Source organism: Notolabrus celidotus, chromosome 19 (assembly GCF_009762535.1).
Source record: "Notolabrus celidotus isolate fNotCel1 chromosome 19, fNotCel1.pri, whole genome shotgun sequence".
In the NCBI taxonomy this organism is placed as follows: domain Eukaryota; kingdom Metazoa; phylum Chordata; class Actinopteri; order Labriformes; family Labridae; genus Notolabrus; species Notolabrus celidotus.
Genome location: NC_048290.1, coordinates 698,912 through 719,107, shown reverse-complemented (window position 1 = coordinate 719,107; position 20,196 = coordinate 698,912). Strand labels below are relative to the sequence as shown.

Genomic DNA, 20,196 nt, shown 5'->3' with positions numbered 1-20,196 from the left:
ATAGAGATAAATTAAATTCTCAATAGATGTATTAACGACATCCTATTATCAGGTTGTTTTTTGGTTTTGTTAGTTTTTGTTTTTACTTCATACATATTTAGTTTTATTAAAAAAGAAAGAAAATGTCATGTTTTTAAGATGTATTGAAACGAGTTATAATGACAAGATATCTCTATAAAAAGAGAATTACAAAAATAAAAAAGAATATTACTTTTCCAGTGCAGACTTAAAAATACTTATAATATAAAATACATGTCATCAAAATATAAACATACAATGTAGATACCACCCTTGTCAACACTTGAGGAGGTAACACTTGTAAAGTTGGAAGGGAAGGGCCTAGTGTCCGAATATTATAATATACTGGTCTCAGGTCGCACTGAAACCACTTCAGATAAATTAGATGCATGGAAGATCCGGTCTTTGCAGGTCTTTTCTTCCTGCAGTGGTCAGACTTTACAATCAACAAGAATAACATTTTTAATGCTGCCTGTAATTACTGCTATTTAATCTAAATTCCATTTGTAACATTGTATATGTCTAAATTTATATATCTTTATTTATATATTTTTATTTTATTTTATTTTATTTTATTTTATTTTATTTTATTTTATTTTATTTTACTTAAATTTCTATTTAAATTTAAATTTATTTTATTTTATTTTATTTTATTTTATTTTATTTTATTTTATTTTTACTTATTGAAACTTCTTCTTGATTGTACTTATGTCTGGGTTGCTGTAACAACTGAATTTCCCCCCCGGGGAATCAATAAAGTAATATCTTATCTTATCTTATCTTATCTTAACCTCACCAAAACGTACTCATGCAATATCTACCCCGTCTATTTATCAACGTGCAATAACATGAAGATATAAGTTCAGGGTACAAAGCCCTGCTGACTAATATAGAGGATTCCTAACATATAAGATCAAGTTGTAATAAAAAAGGATGATGTTTTCTTGACAAAAGGCAAAGCTTGTCAAGATATTTGATTTTGGTACGGGCAGATGGGGTAGGTGTTTGTGTGTGTGTGTGTGTGTGTGTGTGTGTGTGTGTGTGTGTGTGTGTGTGTGTGTCAGTATGCTGGGTGAGTCTTTCTTCTTGACTGTTCCTGTCTGTAACGAAAAAAAGTCAATAAACAAACATCTATTCAGTTTAAGCTCCTGGTAAAACATATTAACATAACTTATATTTGTCTGTTCAAACAACAGGCACATTTATATGTTCTGCTTTAGTGCTACATGTTCTTTATTCACAGTTCAACAGAGCAACAAACGTCAACCTTTGTCCTGACACTGGTTATGTAAAGAGAAACTTAACGACCTTCCTATACTGACCAAGAGAACAATGCGTTCCCACTTACTTTAATGCTACTGCTGCAATGTCTAAGTCTCCTTAAGTAGATTTAATATAATAAAACAACATTAAATCACCAGGTTCTGTTGTGAAGCACTGATATCTGAGGTTATATGAGCGCTTGTGTTGTCTTTGAATTAATTGTGTCACCGTGTCCATTCCCTTGACCTGTTTATTGTATATTTTTTAGCTACACGGTTCAGTGTAATGTGCTTTTATTGTTTTATAGTGCTGTTATCAGGGTGTTCTTGTAAACCAGAGCTTGCATGTCCTGGTATTGATAAAGGTTATGAAAACAAAGATATGTTAATTAAAGTATCATACTGAATAAAATCATTTGTATTTGTAGACATCAGAGGGACTTATATTAGTGCATTTTACCCAAGAGGCAACCTTCAGTCTTAAAATATGTAACTAATGCAGAAGTGTTAAAAGCTGCAGTTCCTTGAGCGTCCACTAGAGGCTGGCTGCAGAGAAACCTGAAACCACATACACACCCATTCAAAGAAGACGGTCTTTACAGCAGAAATAAACATGTTTACAGAATGGTTCAAAAAAAACTTCAGGTGTGAATAGATCATTTCTCTCTCAGCACACACTGTACAGGGAGATTTTTTATAACTGTGTATTTTTGAAGATATTAAACGTACAAATTTTGCCCAAATAAGGGCATGACTGACTTTTATTTACTTCCTTTTTAGATCTACTAAGTTTTACTGCTCTGCCTTCAAGTTCTACCACCTCCCGTTGATCACCTTCATTGATCCCTGATTCCCCCTGCCCCCTCTGAACTGATCTGACTCTGCTCTGAGTGGATTACAGAAACTGACCAATAAAATCCCAGCAAAGAAGTGAGAACATGCAAACACAGAAACATCACTCAGTCGTCACACCCTGTCTTTGTGTGAGTGGAGATAAGAGGAGGAGGAGGAGGACAACGGTTCTCTCTGCATTGTCATTTTATTGGTTCACACACTGATTACATCAGATCACATTTGAATATTGATAAGACTTGGAATGCACACCAGAGAGAGGAATCATCTTCATATCGTCTCTTTATCAGTATAATAAATGTAAAAAAAGAAATCTCTGTTTTTCACACAGCAGCTTTCTTTCACATCGTATCGTCATCTTTCAAATAAAGTTAAGAAAATAAATAACGAGGCTCTGCTTGTCTTCAGTGGAGTTAGAGTTATAGTGGAATGAAGACGATGACACTAAGTGACCAATGATCTCATTAAAGCAGCGACACTTGGAGGGCTTGGCCTGCAAGTGCAAGTGGCAAAAAGGAAAGTAAACGGCACACAGATCCTGCAGAGTGCCCGTCAGATTATAAGCTTTGTTAAAGGGACCAAACCAGCTTCATTTGAACAACAGCTTGAGTTTAAATTTTCAGGGTTTTATGAAGGGTTTGGCTCAATTGTAATGATTGTTTTTTGGAGGTCTTTATTTGATAGGAGAGTGTGAGAGAGGAAGGACAGAGAGGGATGACAAGCACCAAATACAGATACTGCAAAGACCTGGAGCAGATCCTAAACTAGGGCAACAAGGACAGTCACTGCTGTCCATGGGGCGCCTACTCTACTCCACCCACTGAGCTAAACCAGCACCCTGATCTGGTTCTGTTTGAATGTGCAGATGAATAAAAATGACTTGCAATATGTTTACTATGATGGCCTGAAAGTCACTGCACAAACATTTCATCACTGTGAAAAACTTTTCACTTAACAAAAACAATTTCAGATGCAAATAAAAAAAAGAAAACAATCTTTAAAAAATGTATGATGAAATTAAAAAAAAAAAAAGAAAAAAATAGAAATAATATTTCAAAATAACAAACATTTAAATGTTCTGCGAATGGTTTCATTTTTCATCAAATATTTAAAGATATTTTATTTATTTATTTATTTGTAAAGTTTTTACATTTGATTAAATATTTCTACATATTTTAAATATTTCTGTTTGAACAAATATTTTTTCATGATTTTTTTTAATGTTTTGTTTAATTTAATGTTTTGACTTTTTGTGAAATATTTTCTGTGCTACATGAAATATTTTTGACATTCTGTGAAGTGTTTCTGTGAGGAACTGTTTGTGCAGTGGACTTTTGGCCATAGAATATATCTCTGACAACTTCTCTATTACTTCAGGTTTAACATCTAAACATATTGTAGATTGTGCGTTTTTTATTCCAAACTTAAGAGTTGAAACATTTTGTAAGTTAAAGAAATAAAACAACTGTTGACATAAAGTCGGTGAAGGCCTGTGATGAGGCTCAGTGTTAGTTAGTCATTATCTCTTTTCTCTCACACTCTGCTTATCAGCATTAGATGTCCCACTCTAACCAACGCCCATCATAACACAGACTTCAGCTCAGGTCATAGACTCAGTTTAACCCTCTGCTTGACTCACAGATAGTTCTACATTGTTTGATTTTGGCGCCCTCTTATGGACGGTCCTATAAATAAAACTATCAGGGATGAGTCTGTTCTGTCTGAGTGGATATTTTATTTGCAAATTACAGGATTTTGAGGATTAAACAGACCTGAGGTCATTTTTGTTTTGTTTCAAGTCAATGATGATTGATTATGTTCCCCGCCAGAGATTAATCCTGGTGTCCCGAATGAACATCCAGTGAAAACCAGCTCCTGAGGGGGATACCTGGCTCTTAATCTGCTGAATGCTCCACAGTAATCACCAGCCAGTCCCAAACGGAGTCTGTCATGTGTTCTGTTCAGAGCAGGTAAAGTTACAGAACTTTCTCTAAAAACAATGTGAAGTTTGAGAAACATGTTAACATTGTCACTCAATTAAAACAGAATATTATTCTTCGTTACTGCAAGGATTAGGTATTTGCTTTTACAAATATTATAAAAAAGTTTGATAATATGAAAAACTCTGCTCTGCTTGAGATCAAGTCATAATTCTGACTTTTTTTTCCAAGAATTCTGAGATCAAAGAGAGAGTTCTAGAATTCTGAGATTAAAGCCAGAATTCTGAGATCAAAGTCAGGGTTCTAGTATTCTGAGATCAAAGGCAGAGTTCTAGAATTCTGAGATCAAAGATAGAATTCTAGAATTCTGAGTTTAAAGCCAGAATTCTGAGATCAAAGTCAGGGTTCTAGAATTCTGAGATCAATGGCAGAGTTCTAGAATTCTGAGATCAATGGCAGAGTTCTAGAATTCTGAGTTTAAAGCCAGAATTCTGAGATCAAGGGAGAGTTCTAGAATTCTGAGTTTAAAGCCAGAATTCTGAGATCAAAGTCAGGGTTCTAGTATTCTGAGATCAAAGGGAGAGTTCTAGAATTCTGAGATCAAAGGGAGAGTTCTAGAATTCTGAGATCAAAGGCAGAGTTCTAGAATTCTGAGATCAAAGGGAGAGTTCTAGAATTCTGAGATCAAAGGCAGAGTTCTAGAATTCTGAGATCAAAGGCAGAGTTCTAGAATTCTGAGATCAAAGATAGAATTCTAGAATTCTGAGTTTAAAGCCAGAATTCTGAGATCAAAGTCAGGGTTCTAGAATTCTGTGTTTAAATCCAGAATTTTGAGATCAAAGGCAGAATTATGACTTTAATCTTAGAATTTAAAAAAGTGTGATTTTTTTTCTTTTTTACTTGCCTTACCTCCTCTCTTAATATTTCTTTTCAGTGGCCCAGCTCTTCTGTACTAGTCATGTAAACTTTTCTGAGACTTTATATTTGGAGTTTGAAGACGATGTTCTGTCACTCACTGGCTGTTTGTCCCTGGTACCAGTGCACTCTCTTGTTTATTAAAATACTCGCCTCTTAAGCTTTATATATTCTAAATAAGATGAAACATTAACTTCATTCTACTCTACATAAAATAAATATATAAATAAATAATTAATCAGTATCTTGGCTTTTGTCTCTGAAAGAGCAATATAGCGATCTGCATCCAGCGACTTCTTTAAAAGGCATATTCTGTCGTAAATCCTCGCCGGTATCCTCGTGTATACTACACTATCATATAAACACAAAATTTAATTTATGCACTTAAAAAGCCCAGAAAATAGAGGCAATAGATCATAGCTCAGCAACGCTTCAGTCCGAAAAGAGAAAAATCAACAAAATGCACGATAACACCCAACTTACCAAAGTTATTAACTTGGAATATCATGCAATTAAATACCATCTAGAGCATAACTGTAGTCACCACGATGAAACTGGAAATTTACATAAACAGCGTGATACTATAATTTCAACCATTGTCTTAATCTCAGTAGTTAACTTGCAATGTTCAGTACATAGAGAATCAGTCAAGAACGACGGGTACGTGTTAGCATGCTGCATGGTTTTCACGGTCTCACAGAGCGGCTCAGAGGGGTCCGGGGCGGACACACGGAGGCGTCGGGTCAGGGTCAAACACACTCCAGAGAAAGAATGGGTTAAAAAAAAAACAACAAACAGAACAGAGGGATAATTAAACACACCCGCTGGTCTGTCCTCTGTGAGACACGTGGTGCTGTTTGTTCATTTCACACAGGCAGCCTTAGTCGTGCAGAGAAACAGCCACAGGTAATAAGAGACATGCTCGTTATATAAAAAACAGAAGAAGAAGAAGAAGAAGATATCAGGAGGACTAATAAATATACTGTACAGTGTAAAGAGCACAACAACAGACTGCAGCCATAATAATACGAGATTAAGGAACAATAATCTGAGAAGTAAAAGGGTAAATCTTCAGCAGGAGAGCGCCACACTGCACAGAACCACGGGGACAGAGGACAGGTGTCGTCCAGGTACGCCGGGCCTTCACGGCCACAAACAGGCCGACTGACCGAGGACGAGACGCAGGCTAAAGAGTTTCCTTTTTTTGGCTGATATGCCCTCTGCTGTAGCGAAGGATTTGGCGATGGGAGTGTCTGTCTGAGTTTGAGGTTGTAAAGAGACAAAAAGAGAGAGAGAGAGAGAGAGAGAGAGTGAGAGAGAGAGAGAGAGAGAGAGAGAGAGAGAGAGAGAAAAGAGCGAGGTGGGTGTGCAGAGCGCAGGAGGACGGCCGTGATCCCTTAAATCAGACTCTTCAAGACTCCCTTAAGCCACCATCCATCCACCTGCACCTCTCTCTCGGTGCTGATACGCTCTCTTGGATTATCCACTTATTCCCTTTCTGCTTCCCTCTGCCTCCTCACGAGTCTCTGCAAAGGAAGGAGAGGAAGAAAGGATCAGTTCTCCTTCAAACTGTGGGGTTAATGCTGAATCAGACACAAGCTGCAAACACAGTGAAGTGGATCACTTGGCTTTAAACAGATGGAGGGAACCAGTTTGAATCTGGGTCTCCTGATGCTAAATAAAGAAGAACCTAAAGGTGACCCATATGAAAGCGGTTTGAGCGTGCCCCACATTCAGAGTCCTCGTCACAGCGGTGCTATCTGATTGGTCGTTTCCCTGTTTGTGTGGTGGATGTTGTTTGTCTACCTCATCCCTGCATCGGGGCGGCGGGAGCTCCTGAGCAGTGGAAGTGGACGTTCTGCCACCGGCTGTCCCTGCGGTGCCATACTCTGGTCTCTTCTGATTGGCTGGAGCGGGGACGGCCCTGCCCGTCCACATACTGCGTCAGGCGGATGTAGGCGATGCAGGCAGCGTCGTCCCCGATCATGTGCACGTGAGGGTTTAAGATGGTGGTGTGGATGGGTTTGCTGTTCTTGGAGAGGACTGACGGGAGAGAGGGATCTTTAGAACAAGACGTAAAGTTGTCAACATCTCCGAAGGTCAAAGAAAAGAAGAAGAAGAAGCAACAACTTGTGATTTAAATGTCGTCTTACGATTGTCAAAGTAGAATCTGTGGAAGTCCATCCCCTCCACCAGGTTACCCAGACCCTCTGGTTCAAACGAGGTCAGACCAGGGTCGCAGATCTTCCTGTGAAAACATGAAAAAGCATCCTTAAACATGCGCAGGACAAAAGAGATCAAAGTTACTGATTCGTCCACAGGGGGCGCCAAAACCCTCACAACCCTAAAGTTCCCCACTGGAGCTTTAAATCCAGCCTTCTCATCTGTACATCATATTGCATGTGCTTGAACATTAGAGTGTGGCTCAGGCTGCATCTGACGGCAGCTTGACTCAGTTTTTACAAAGATTACACATGTACAGTTTGGCAGGAAGTAGCTTAGCCACACAAACAAAATTGGTCTGTTGTTTTTATTTATTTTCACACTGTAATGCCGCTCAAAATAACTGTAGAGAAGCCCGTCCAATAAGTAGTTCAGAGCAAAATCAGCAGAAAATGATTCAGAAATCTAATCCTGATTTGTCGGGTTGTGATGTGCCTCAACGAGCTCAACAATCCTCTAAATTAGGGGTTCCCAAAGTGTGGGTCGGGACCCCCTGGGGGGATGTGTCTCATAATGGTTTTTTTTAAGTTATCTAAAAATATTTATTATTATTATTATTTATTTTTGTTTATTTACCTTGTTTTATTAAGCTTATCTTCCTTTTTGTTTGTACTGTTAATTATTATTTGTTTATTATTATTATTATTATAATTCTTGTATTTATTTTTTATTTATCTATTTTCTTTGTTGGTTTTGTACTACGTCTATATAATTTGTTAACTTGTGGTGAAAAAAGAAATACTGAAAAAATGCAATAATAAAATTGAATGACAAAAGTGATCTAAAAATAGTACATTTTACCCGTTATATTAAAAATATCAACACAAATAGAATCTAAACTTGAAATAAAACCTTGAAAATAGAAAGTGTAATGAGTTTTCTGTCTTTCTTTGTTTCCAGATGACTCCTAAGTTTAGGGTTAGTGAACAGTTAATGATCTAAAGCATCAGTAGCAGCAGGTTCATTCATAACGGCACAGGAAACACAGACACATGCTCATATAGGTAGGGTCATTTTCTGCAGACCAGTTAAATGAAGCCACATTAAATCACTCTGAGGGACAGTGGGGGTCAAGAGTCTTTGGGACCTATATTTTGGGGGTCGTCGGCTGAAAAGTTCGGGAACTGCTGCTCTAAATCATGATGCATGTTTTTATTTTAGCAAAGAAAAAATACTCTTCCACTTTTGATGGCTTAATAATAGTACTTTGAGGACCTACGACTTTAATTGAAGTGTCCTTGACCTGAGATTGTATAAAAAGTGGGACCAACCTGTGTAAAGGTCCAGTTTTAGTGGGACGAACACATTAGTAAATCAGTTCAGTCAGGACCACTCTCATTAAATGAATGAGGTTATATGTTATATTTAGCAGTATGGCTCTGTTCTGGGAGATCCCTGCCCTTCCATGTGCCTATGTCGAGTGCCAAAGCCTGAGGCGGGGAGAGCACACCTCCCCTCTCTTTCATGTGGCAATTAGAGCAGCAGCAAAGACCCCTGCCCTTCCATGTGAGGATGTGGAATGCTGAAGCCTGAGGCGGGGAGAGCAAACCTCCCCTCTCTTACCCGTGCATACATGTAAAGCCATGGCAAGGAGAGCAGCAGCAAAGAGCCCTGTGCTTCCATGTGCCTATGTGGAATGCCAAATCTTAAGGCAGGGAGAGCACACCTCTCCTCGCTTTCATGTGGCAAGAAGAGTAGCAGCAAAGACCCCTGCCCTTCCATGTGAGTATGTGGGATGCTGAAGCCTGAGGCGGGGAGAGCACACCTCCTCTCTCTTACATGTGCATACATGTAAAGCCATGGTAAGGAGAGCAGCAGCAAAGAGCCCTGTGCTTCCATGTGCCTATGTGGAATGCCAAATCTTAAGGCAGGGAGAGCACACCTCTCCTCGCTTTCATGTGGCAAGAAGAGTAGAAGCAAAGACCCCTGCCCTTCCATGTGAGTATGTGGAATGCTGAAGCCTGAGGCGGGGAGAGCAAACCTCCCCTCTCTTACATGTGCATACATGTAAAGCCATGGCAAGGAGAGCAGCAGCAAAGAGCCCTGTGCTTCCATGTGCCTATGTGGAATGGGAAATCTTAAGGCGGGGAGAGCACACCTTCCCTCTCCTTCATGTGCATACATGAAAAGCCAAGGCAGGGAGAGTAACACCAAAGACCCCTGCCCTTCCATGTGAGTATGTGGAATGCTGAAGCCTGAGGCAGGGAGAGCAAACCTCCCCTCTCTTACATGTGCATACATGTAAAGCCATGGCAAGGAGAGCAGCAGCAAAGAGCCCTGTGCTTCCATGTGCCTATGTGGAATGGCAAATCTTAAGGTGGGGAGAGCAGACCTTCCCTCTCCTTCATGTGCATACATGAAAAGCCAAGGCAGGGAGAGTAACACCAAAGACCCCTGCCCTTCCATGTGTATACGTGGAATGGCAAAGCCTGAGGTAGGGAGAGCACACCTCCCCTCTCTTACATGTGCATACATGAAAAGCCAAGGCAGGGAGAGCAGCAGGGTTCAGAACAGAGTGAGCATCAGAGTGATGGTATATAAGACACTGGTGAAGTCAGACACATCAGAAAGGAGGAGGTGGGGTTGAGGAGGTGAAGTGGTTTGCAGGGGGAGCAGGAAGAGAAGGCGGGCAGAGCAGTTCCTCACACATCTGAGTTATGAGCTGAAAGAAGAGTCTGTAATTTAAACCTCAGGTTCTTATCAGTCAGGCCGGACGTGATGATCCGTTCTATATCTGTTATCATCTCCATCATGCGTGACCTTTCATCCGCTCTATTTTTACTGTCGGAAATGGGCTTCCATATCTCTGAAGACACGCTTTCACCCATTCCTCCCTCCCCCGCCTCACTCACTCACTCACTCACTCACTCACTCACTCACTCACTCACTCACTCACTCACTCACTCACTCTGAAAGCATTATTTTTAATTGTGAGGAAGAGAGAGAGAGAGAGAGAGAGAGAGAGAGAGAGAGGGGGGGGGGATCAAACAGTGCCGGGTATCACTCTGTAATCTCTTGATGGAAAGGCAGAGCACATTTCTACGTCCATCACGTTAATGCGTTCTCTCCGGCTGACGGAGAGCGCTCGCTTTCACGTTACAGGATGTGATACATGCGGGTGGAGGAGGTGGAGGAGGTGGAGGAGGTGGAGATGTTCATGGAGGGAGGAATAAAGACGTGTTGACTCACGCGTAGGCCTCAAAGTCTCCATTGTTGACAGCTTCGATAAGCTGCTCCGTGATCTTTATGATCTCCTGTTTGCGAGCTGCAGGGAGAAAGAAACCAGAAGTCATGATGACGCCATGAAGCTCTCCCACGCCTCAAAACACTCACTCACAAACATCAACCAGACTCACCTCTGACCTTGTTACTCATCGTGAGTCTTATCAGTCATCTCTCGTTCACCTGTGAGGGGAAATCTCCTCACTGTCACGCCACGTTAAAAAACTACTCCCATGCAAAAAGTTGTGCAGCTCCGCCTCAGCATCCTCCCCTACATGTCCACCTTTATGAAAGACTCAAATCCACCTTCCCTGCTCCACCTGGCAGCGCTCTCACTCTCTACCTCCATCCGTCATCCTTCATATCTCCTGCTCGGTACGTGAGGTTGCCTGAGCTCATCATGCTATTCTGGTCACAGTCCTTTAGATCAGATTTACAGTGTCCTTCTCCCCTCGCTTCCTCCCTGCACTGAGAGGAAGGCTTAGCTCGCTCTGATTGACTCTCTCTCTCTCCATTCCTCCCTCCCTCTCTCTCTCTCTCTCTCTCTCTCAGTATTTAGATCCTGTACTTATGTAAAAGTACTTAAACTACTCTGTAAAAGTAATCTGTCACAAGTAAACAACGCTCAGTGAAATGTGATGAAAGGCCGAAACGTCCCAGTTTAAAGTGTTTCACTGTTCTCTCCTCTTCATTAGATTATCATCTCTGCTGTGTTGATGTAAAAGCAGGATTAAAGTGTTGTTTCTGTTGGAGCTCATTTTGAAATATTTTGTGTTTGACTCCAACTACTCTCAGTTTTTATTATTAAACAGCTTTCAGATTATTTTCTCCATTAAAGGTGACATATCTCGCTTTTTTCATCAATATATCTTGGTCTAAGAGGTCCCCAAAACATGTCTTTAAAGTTTATGCTCAAAAAAACACTTTGAAATCAGATTCTGGTCTGCCTGAAAAAACCCTCTTCTTCAGTCCTCCTCAGAACACTCTGTTTTCTCTCTGACCACGCCCCCTCAGGAAGTGGGTGTGGCCTCGGCTGTCCAGCACGTTGATCTAATGTTTACATGTTGGCTGAATATACACGGCTGCTCACAGACCCGCGTTACTTCAACCCTCTGAATCTGATCCAGAATCTGATCCTGACGGAGAGGCGCCTGCAGCAGGACCTTTCTGAACCATTGGTCACAGATTTAGTGTTTCTTGTTGTTTTATTTGTCAGTATGTAGACGTGTGTCTTGGTACACAGCTACAGCTACGAACATGTAGCTATGTGGCTATGCTAACTAGCGCTAGCACTTATCCATGATAAATAAAAATCATCCACTAGATCTTCAAATCTGCAGACGTGGGGAGTCAAAGCGACCTTTGTGTTTATTAAGACAGCCTACAACTAGCATGCCTCCCTCCTAAGCTCCTTGTTAGCACACATGTGTGCAGGGAATGAAAAACGGAGGAGGGGTTGAGTTGTATTTTATACAGTCTATGGGCTGAACAAGCTCCGAGCTCTGACTTCCTGTTACAGACCGGATGGCGTTGTGACGTATGAAAAACACTGAAAACTGAAACGGCTGGTTTCAGCACACATTTACAGAAAGGTGGAGAAATCAGAACAGGGGCAGAATGGACTCTTTGACTTTTCAGGGGGTTTGTAGACAGGGACACAGATTTCAGGGAGAGGACCATTAAAAAGAACATTTTGCATGATATGACACCTTTAAATGATTTAATTTTTAGTTTGTCTAAAAAAGGTAGAACAGGAACTAGAAGACTAATCCTTCACGTGTTGAAGCCATGGTGTGATTTTTACAACATGACGCTTTGTTGGCAGTTTTTACAAATGTAATGATGCGACGTGGAAACAGATGGATGTGCAGACACCCTCTCAAAAGGTAACACCTGACTCTGCAACACTACAAGTTAACTTTTAGCTTTGTCTGAGGCTTTTGGAAAATGTTGGAAACCTGTCCTACTGATGGCCATCCTCAGAGCTGCAAGCTGCAAGTGTGAGAAGACAGCTGTTTTGTTTGGAATGGTGGTTGCAAAAAAGCTGATACAAAGAGTGTGGAAGATGGACTTGATGCCCACCTTCGATCTGTGGCTGGGAGAATTGGCAAACACTCTGAATCTTGAGACACTGAGATTCCACAAAGAAGACTCCTTTCGACTGGAATAACTTACCTTTAAATATTCGTTCTATATCTTCTTTTCCCTTATTTAAAAATTATTTGTTTTCCCATTTCAAAACAAACTGTCTATGTTTTCAGTAAAGCTCTCACTGTTCCTCTATTTCCTTTACTTATTTTTTATTCTCCTATATATTTTTTCTTCATTTTTTTTTTCTTCATTTATTTTTTATGACGATTATTGTTACAATTTTTTCTTTGTTACGTCAATGCTCCTTTAGTTTAGTTTATTGAATTGTATTCTATTCTGTCCTTGTCGATTGTACCTTGTTTAAGGTTGTACCAACCCCTGTTTTGTTTGTTTTTGTTGTTGTTGTTGTTGTTGTTGTTGTTGTTGTTGTTGTTGTTGTTGTTTCTGTCGTCAAGTTGGTCTATTGTCTGACTGTTCGTGTTTTTTTTTGTGTGTTTTTTGTTTGTTTGTTTCTTCTCTTCTGAAGGATTCATGTTTTGTTGTATATTTTGTATTGCACTGTTTTCTATTTGTTATTGTCTGTCTGGGACCCCCTCTAAAACGAGATGGTACATCTCAAGGGGTTTATCCCAATAAATACAATTTCTTCAAGACAGAGGAAGTGTGTTCAATAAGATTTGGGACCCTTTGCTAAACTTTCTTCACGGCAAAGATTAATATTTTGTGTTGCTGTGAATATGTGTCTTTGTTTTTTCACATTTTTTTTTTTTCCTAATAAGAACTGCTTAAAGCTGCTGTGAGGAACTTTTGTTTTGCATCGATTCTGGCGCCCCCTTGTGGACAAAGTGATACCTCTTATCTCTTGTCCTATACATGCAAAAGTAGTGTTTTCAACTAAAGCCTCATCCTGTTGTCTTTTAACAGTTAACTTCATCAGGCAGTGTGATTCTTTTCCATGAAAACAGTCAAATAAAGGCTGTTCCTGAAGATGTCCATCATCTGGTCTGACACCTACCCCCTCAGGACGGTTTCAGGCATTAAAATGACAACAGAGAAGGTGTCAGTGTTGCTGCTGATGGTCTTGTTTGCTATTGAAGGTTATAAAGAGGCATCAGTATCATTTTCAGTCTGTTTCTCAGCCAGTTCAAAACTCATCACAGGGCCTTTAAGATAAGGTTTTAATGTGATCAAGGCTGCTATTGCAACAGACGTGCTTTTATTTGTTGTTGTTTTTTTTATTTTTCCTTTTGGGAGTGGGGTGGGGGTAGCTTAAATTTTTAGTTTTTATTAGTTTTTTTTGTGTCAAGTCTGAATTTCTGTGTTTATAAAAGCAATAAATATATTTTCAAAAAAAAAAAAAAAGCTGACTTTTAGCCCTAAGGAGGAGAAAAGGGGGTCCAAGGTTGCAATAACTTGATAAACATATTTGAAACAGAAAAAGATTTAACTTCTTCAACCTCTGCTGTTGTTGTTCATCCTGTTACGAGTCACTCACCTGACTACAGGTGGAATTTGAACTAGAAGGCCAGCTTGTAACAACAAAAATCAGGGCAGAAATTTCACCTTTCACACCTGCAGCTCACCCAGAACATGTTAGGAGTTTTGTGCACGTGTGAATCCTGCTTTGGTGATCTTAACCCTGCAGATTGAGGGAGTTGTTAGTCTGCAGCTGCCTCAACCAGTTAGTTTGTGTAACTGTGTGACTTAGATGTTCTTAATGCAAAGTTTGGATCCAACAAAGTCGTTTTTTAACCCTTTCAAATACGCAAACAAGCCAGCAGAACAGGGCCAGGGTAGATAAGCAACTTCTATATCCTACAAAGTAATGTGGTGATTTTTTTAATGAAGTCTAACATTTGGACTTCCATCAGATCAGTGTCCAATCCGTCTCTGATCCATTATGGTCCGGGTCTATGCTCTCTCTCATCCAGCAACACCCACCGACTGTGTTTTCAGGACCTCCGCACAGCTGGAGTCATGTGACCGAGGTTTCCCTTCTGTAATCACTGAATCAAAGATTCTCCTCCTCCTCCTCTCCTCATCCATGTTGTCTCTCTGGTCCTCTGAAAACCTCTGACCTGTTGACTCCAGGCCTGGCTCCGCTCATCATGACTTTGGTTTGTTGTTGTGGTTAAGTGAAATACGATCTGGTGATAACACAGAGTGTTTTATTCTGAAAATTAACCGGATGTTTTCATTTTGTTTTGGTGAAACCTGACTTCCTGTCCCGCTCCATCTGCTCTGTTGAGATTGATGCGTCGTGCTCCGGCATCCGGCACAAATAGAAGTCTTGTGTATCTGATCCGGAGGGCTCCGACCTGCCGGATCAGAGACGGAGTGGATCCAGTGGAAGTTAACACATTGACTAGAATAGAAACCTATTAGATCCGGTGCTGTGATGGATCGGAGATGGATCTGGACACAGATCTGGACACTGATCTGGACACAGATCTGGACACAGATCTGGACACAGATCTGGTGGAACTTGGCCGTAAGCTTGTGATTGATGAAAACAAATCATTTGTGTGGACATAATTTGATGATTTGACTTGAAAGTTTAAGACCAGTTTCAAAACTTTTTGTCTCTTTAAGTGGTTAAAGCCCCTGAATATGTAAGAGATGAAGAAAGACCCTCTAGGTATCAAAGTGTCTTGGACCTACCTTTCACATCCTCATCCTCGATGGTGGTGTTGCTGCTGTCAGATGATTCCTGAAACACGCACAGACAAAAGAAAAGTTAACAACCAATAAATCAAAGTGTGCACACACACATAAGCGCTGAAACAGATAAAAATGCATGCACACATTGAAGTCTCTGAATCTACAACATGACTCAACGCTACTGCCAGGAATGACAGGACAGACACAGCTGCACGTTTGACCCTGCAGCACACTGGCACAATCCCAAAGTACGGATTGATCCGCCTCAGACACACACGGTTAATCTGCTGACATACACGGACTGCTTAGCCTGCAGCAAGACCCACTGAGCTCCATTAATCTGAACACAGAGGGGCAGTATACCACCACAGAAACACCTCACAGCTCCAGCAGCTCACACTCTCTCTCTCTCTCTCTCCATCCCTCTCATGCAGAGAAACACACAGAGGTACGGTCAACACACAAAAACCTGTGAAAAATACGTTTCTCCTGACAGTTTTACCCACACAGGAAGAGAAACCGAGAGGAGACGAGGATGAGGAATGAAATTAAAGACGAGGAAAAAGAAAGAGATGGAGTGGGAGCGGGCTGGAGGATGTACCTTGGTCCCATCTATGGGGTTATAGATTACAGTAGTCTGAGGCTCCTGGAGGAAGAATGGAGAGAGAGAGAGAGAGAGAGAGGAGGAAAGAAAGAAGAGGGGTGTTTTATGATGACAAAATGAGAGTTTTTGGGTAACACATGGAAAAAGAGAGAAATGAGTCAATCTTTGAATGGTAGCATAAACATTTGAAGAGTTCGTGATGGATGGGGGTTGTAAGGAGTCCCAAATTAGACAATCAATGCTCATGATTGATCTATGCAAAAGACAAAGAACTCAACTCTGTCTCATAACCATCACTTGGGTGGTATCATGAAATCTTAAACAACCATTTCCTTCAATACATGGCAGCAAAGAGTGTTTTAGAAGTACATACATACAAGTTTTTTAGAAGGTTATGTCAGTGAGATTAAACTTAGGTCACATTTTAACATATTCTGGAGACTAAATGAGGAAGAAGTTAGAATACTTTTGGAGGAGACTCCAGCCTGGTGCCATGCTGCAATCTAATGCCTGAGTGGAAAGTACGTCCAGTAAAAGTTCTTGTTTTGGTCCCTGACAGGCCGACAGATTGTTATTCGAAGTGTTTGACAACATCAAAGCAAGGATCCCCATGAGAGAACTCTTGCCTCAATTGTAAACATCTAAACATGCTCAAAAATTCACCAAGCATCAGGCCTGCCGAAACATTTGACACGTTACAGGATTGGAATATGGATGGGGAACAAATTGTCTCTGTAGCGCCTCATGGCAGTTTTAAAAAATTCAGCCCCTCGAGGCCGTTTCTCCTAGAGATGTGATATTTGGTAGACATATCTGTCATCCAGAGACTTACAAAAAAGTCTCTTATCATTATGGTGAATTTTCAAGAGGAAGTTCACTATTTTGAAAAAAGTGTTAAAATTGCGCGTTTGGGGCATTTTCAGGGGCCCTTCTAGAATCAGCTCTTCCTAAGTGATTCAACTGATATACTTCAAATTTGGTATCCACCTAGAAGACACCTGAATGATTAATATTTATTAGGCTTGTGTGGATAACTCAAAGGACATGGCCATGACGAGCTGGCAAAATTTGGTGTTTCACCAAGTCGGCCTGAATACATGTGTGAAATGACATACTGTCACTCTATGAGCTACAGTACCAAGACCGTCTAACATATCTGCACCAAATTCACTGAGAAGAACCTTGAGATGCTCTTCTTGGTGTGTGCCAAATTTTGTGAGTTTTGGTCAGAGGGTGTGGCAGTGCCATGAACTTGATGTTGGCATGATGCTTTGCCTTAAAATTTCAAACTGTCGTAAGTCGGCTTAAATTCAGATTCAGATTCAGATTACTTTATTATTTTGAATCTGAATCTGAATATTCTCACAAAATTTCACATGAAGATTAAGATGCTTTTTGACATCCACTGCAAGGCTACAAGACTTCCACTGACAGTAAAATTACCCTGCAAAGCAAAAGAGTTGCTGGTCTACTTCCGCCTAAATCAGTGTGAGTACATATTAAAGTCATCATAAAATTCTAAGTGGTTTAATCAAACTGATAAAACACCCTCACCCTCCAAATGATCCCATCTTTCAAAACATGACAAAGAATTTTTAACAAAGGACTTTACATCCACTCAGAGCTAGGAGTAAGATGTGACTTATGCTTCTGTTGACATTATGTCAGCTGGTGCAACCTCTAACTCTGTCCCCAAATGTTAAACAAAGGGCTTCTTAAACTTTCACATATCTGGTGCAACCCAGTCCACACATCAGAACACGGGAGTTTAAACAGGATATTTATGTTAAACAAAGGAAGACAAATCTAAGAACAGATCAAGGTGGAGGTAGAGCAGCAACTCTTTTATCTTGCAGGGGAAATTACTGAACTGATGGCCGAGAGGAGGCTGTGTCTGGTGTCAATGAAGCATCTTTCTCTTTTACAATAAGCTCTATCTTTGGAGGGATCCTTTCTGTAATGTTGTCAGACACTTAAAAGAACAATCTGAGCCTGTGAGTGTCTAAAACAGACACCTCTGGGGGATTCACTTCGATCGGGGGCATTAACTCTGACAGATTACATTGCAGCAATTACAGCTGAAGAAACCTACTTGGAGCAACTCCAAATCTTTTCACACTTGTTGGTTGTTCAGACCCCAAATATTCAGAAGTGGGCCCAAGCTTTAAAAAAACCAACCCTTCAAAGCTGTATTGATTTTTCCTTCACAAAGTCATAGCAGCACATGAGTAATCTCCAAGGTGCCACAGGTTTCTCTCCTTCAAACACACACACCTACAGGCTGTGCATCTAAAGAGTGAACAGACGGAAAGACAGATGGACAGACGGACACAGAGCTGCATACCAGCGCAGCAGAGGCGACGTTGCCTTTGGGACTGGTGACTATGCTGTTTCTCGTGCTGTTTGTCTGGGGCTGTGCAGGAAACACAAAGTGCCACGTTAGTGCTCAGTAACAATGGTGAAAGGTGTCTTCTTCTTCTGCTGCGTGTGGAGTGGGCGGTTAGTGTGTAGAAATAAAATCAAAATAGCAGACAGAATGAGAGTGTGCTCCTGAGACAGGAATAGTGGGCAGAGAGAACAGGCGTCCAACTTTCAAAAAAACCCAGACGTGCTTTAGATCCAGACGCACATTTATTGCCACAGTGTTAATTAGATAGAGAGGTTTGACACGATTCATCATGTCGCTTTGATTTCTATCTGCAGTAAAAATCAATCCCAGGCAGAGCTGGGATATTTCCGTCCAGGCTTTTTTCACTCTCATCCCCTTACAGTGGCCGTGGATGTTCCTCAGCAGATGGCAAATTAAACCAATGACAGCTGTGGACCTCTGCAACATCTGTCACGTATAACCAAACAGGCATCACATCCATTTCGGACAAAGTACATGTGCTTCAGACATCAGCGTCTCTTAATGTACCCCTCCTGAGTACACAGCATCAACTGCCTCGTTTTCAGAGGAGGAGGAAGACGAAGAGGAGGAGGAGGTCACGAATCGAGAGGCTGCACACACACACAGGACGCCATAAACAGCAGACAACATGCTAAAGATACACATGGACGTCACCAACAACTCCTGACGGCATGCACAAACTTACAAACGCAACAACAGTGGCCTTTTCATGCTCGAGACAAGAGAGCTAAGTGTTTCTGCTCAGTGTTTCCTCAGCAGGGTTGGTAAACGTGTTGGACTGAAGACAAACAGAAACTAAATCATGGCGTTTAAAGGATGACGATGGACGGGAGGTGGAAAAAGAAATGGTTCAAGAGAGATGGAGAAAGTGAAGGTGCATCTTTACGTCTCTCTAAGTCTGATTAAACACTTGAGTTCAGATCTCCATGATCACTTTTGGGAGAACGTCAAACAAAAAGGTTTGAAGAGTTTAAAGGTGACATATTCTGCTCTTTTCTCATCAACATATATTGGTCTAAGAGGTCCCCAAAACATGTCTTTAAAGTTTATTGCTCATAAAAACACTTTGAAATCAGATTCTGGTCTGCCTGTAAACCCCTCTTCTTCAGCCCTGCTCAGAACAGGCTGTTTTCTGTGTCTGTGCCTTTAAATGAGAATGAGCTCTCTGACCACGCCCCCTCAGGAAGTGGGTGTGGCCTCGGCTCTCCAGCTTGTTGATCTAAGGTTACATATACACGGCTGCTCACAGACCCGCGTTACTTCAACCCTCTGAATCTGATCCAGAATCTGATCCTGACGGAGAGGCGCCTGCAGCAGGACCTTTCTGAACTATTGGTCACAGATTTAGTGTTTCTTGTTGTTTTATTTGTCAGCATGTCGACATGTGTCTTGGTACACAGCTACCAACATGTAGCTATGTGGCTATGCTAACTAGCGCTAGCACTTTTCCATGAAAACTAAAAATCATCCACTAGATCTTCAAATCTGCAGACGTGGGGAGTCAAAGCGACCTTTGTGTTTATTAAGACAGCCTACAACTAGCATGCCTCCCTCCTAAGCTCCTTGTTAGCACACATGTGTGCAGGGAATGAAAAACGGAGGAGGGGTTGAGTTGTATTTTATACAGTCTATGGGCTGAACAAGCTCCGAGCTCTGACTTCCTGTTACAGACCGGATGGCGTTGTGACGTATGAAAAACACTGAAAACTGAAACGGCTGGTTTCAGCACACATTTACAGAAAGGTGGAGAAATCAGAACAGGGGCAGAATGGACTCTTTGACTTTTCAGGGGGTTTGTAGACAGGGACACAGATTTCAGGGAGAGAACCATTAAAAAGAACATTCTGCATGATATGTCACCTTTAAAGGATGACGATGGACGGGAGGTGGAAAAGGTAATGGTTCAAGAGAGATGAAGAAGGCGAAGGTGAATCTTTACGTCTCTCTAAGTCTGATTAAACACTTGAGTTCAGATTTCCACGATCACTTTTAGGTGAG

General features: G+C 41.0%; 1 protein-coding gene across 1 annotated transcript in view; it reads right to left on the bottom strand.

The window, feature by feature from the left end:
• Positions 1 to 4,917: 4,917 nt before the first annotated feature.
• Positions 4,918 to 20,196, bottom strand: part of LOC117831063 (calcium/calmodulin-dependent protein kinase type II subunit beta) — a 65,994-nt gene continuing 50,715 nt past the window's right edge. Inside the window, exons 15-21 of the mRNA XM_034709541.1 lie at positions 18,133 to 18,201; positions 15,786 to 15,830; positions 15,185 to 15,233; positions 10,400 to 10,475; positions 7,141 to 7,235; positions 6,794 to 7,030; positions 4,918 to 6,513 (exon numbers count right to left, since the gene is read on the bottom strand). Of these exons, the coding sequence (XP_034565432.1) occupies positions 6,795 to 7,030; positions 7,141 to 7,235; positions 10,400 to 10,475; positions 15,185 to 15,233; positions 15,786 to 15,830; positions 18,133 to 18,201 (570 nt within the window). The 3' untranslated portion in view covers positions 4,918 to 6,513; position 6,794. The remainder of the gene's footprint in view (positions 6,514 to 6,793; positions 7,031 to 7,140; positions 7,236 to 10,399; positions 10,476 to 15,184; positions 15,234 to 15,785; positions 15,831 to 18,132; positions 18,202 to 20,196) is intronic.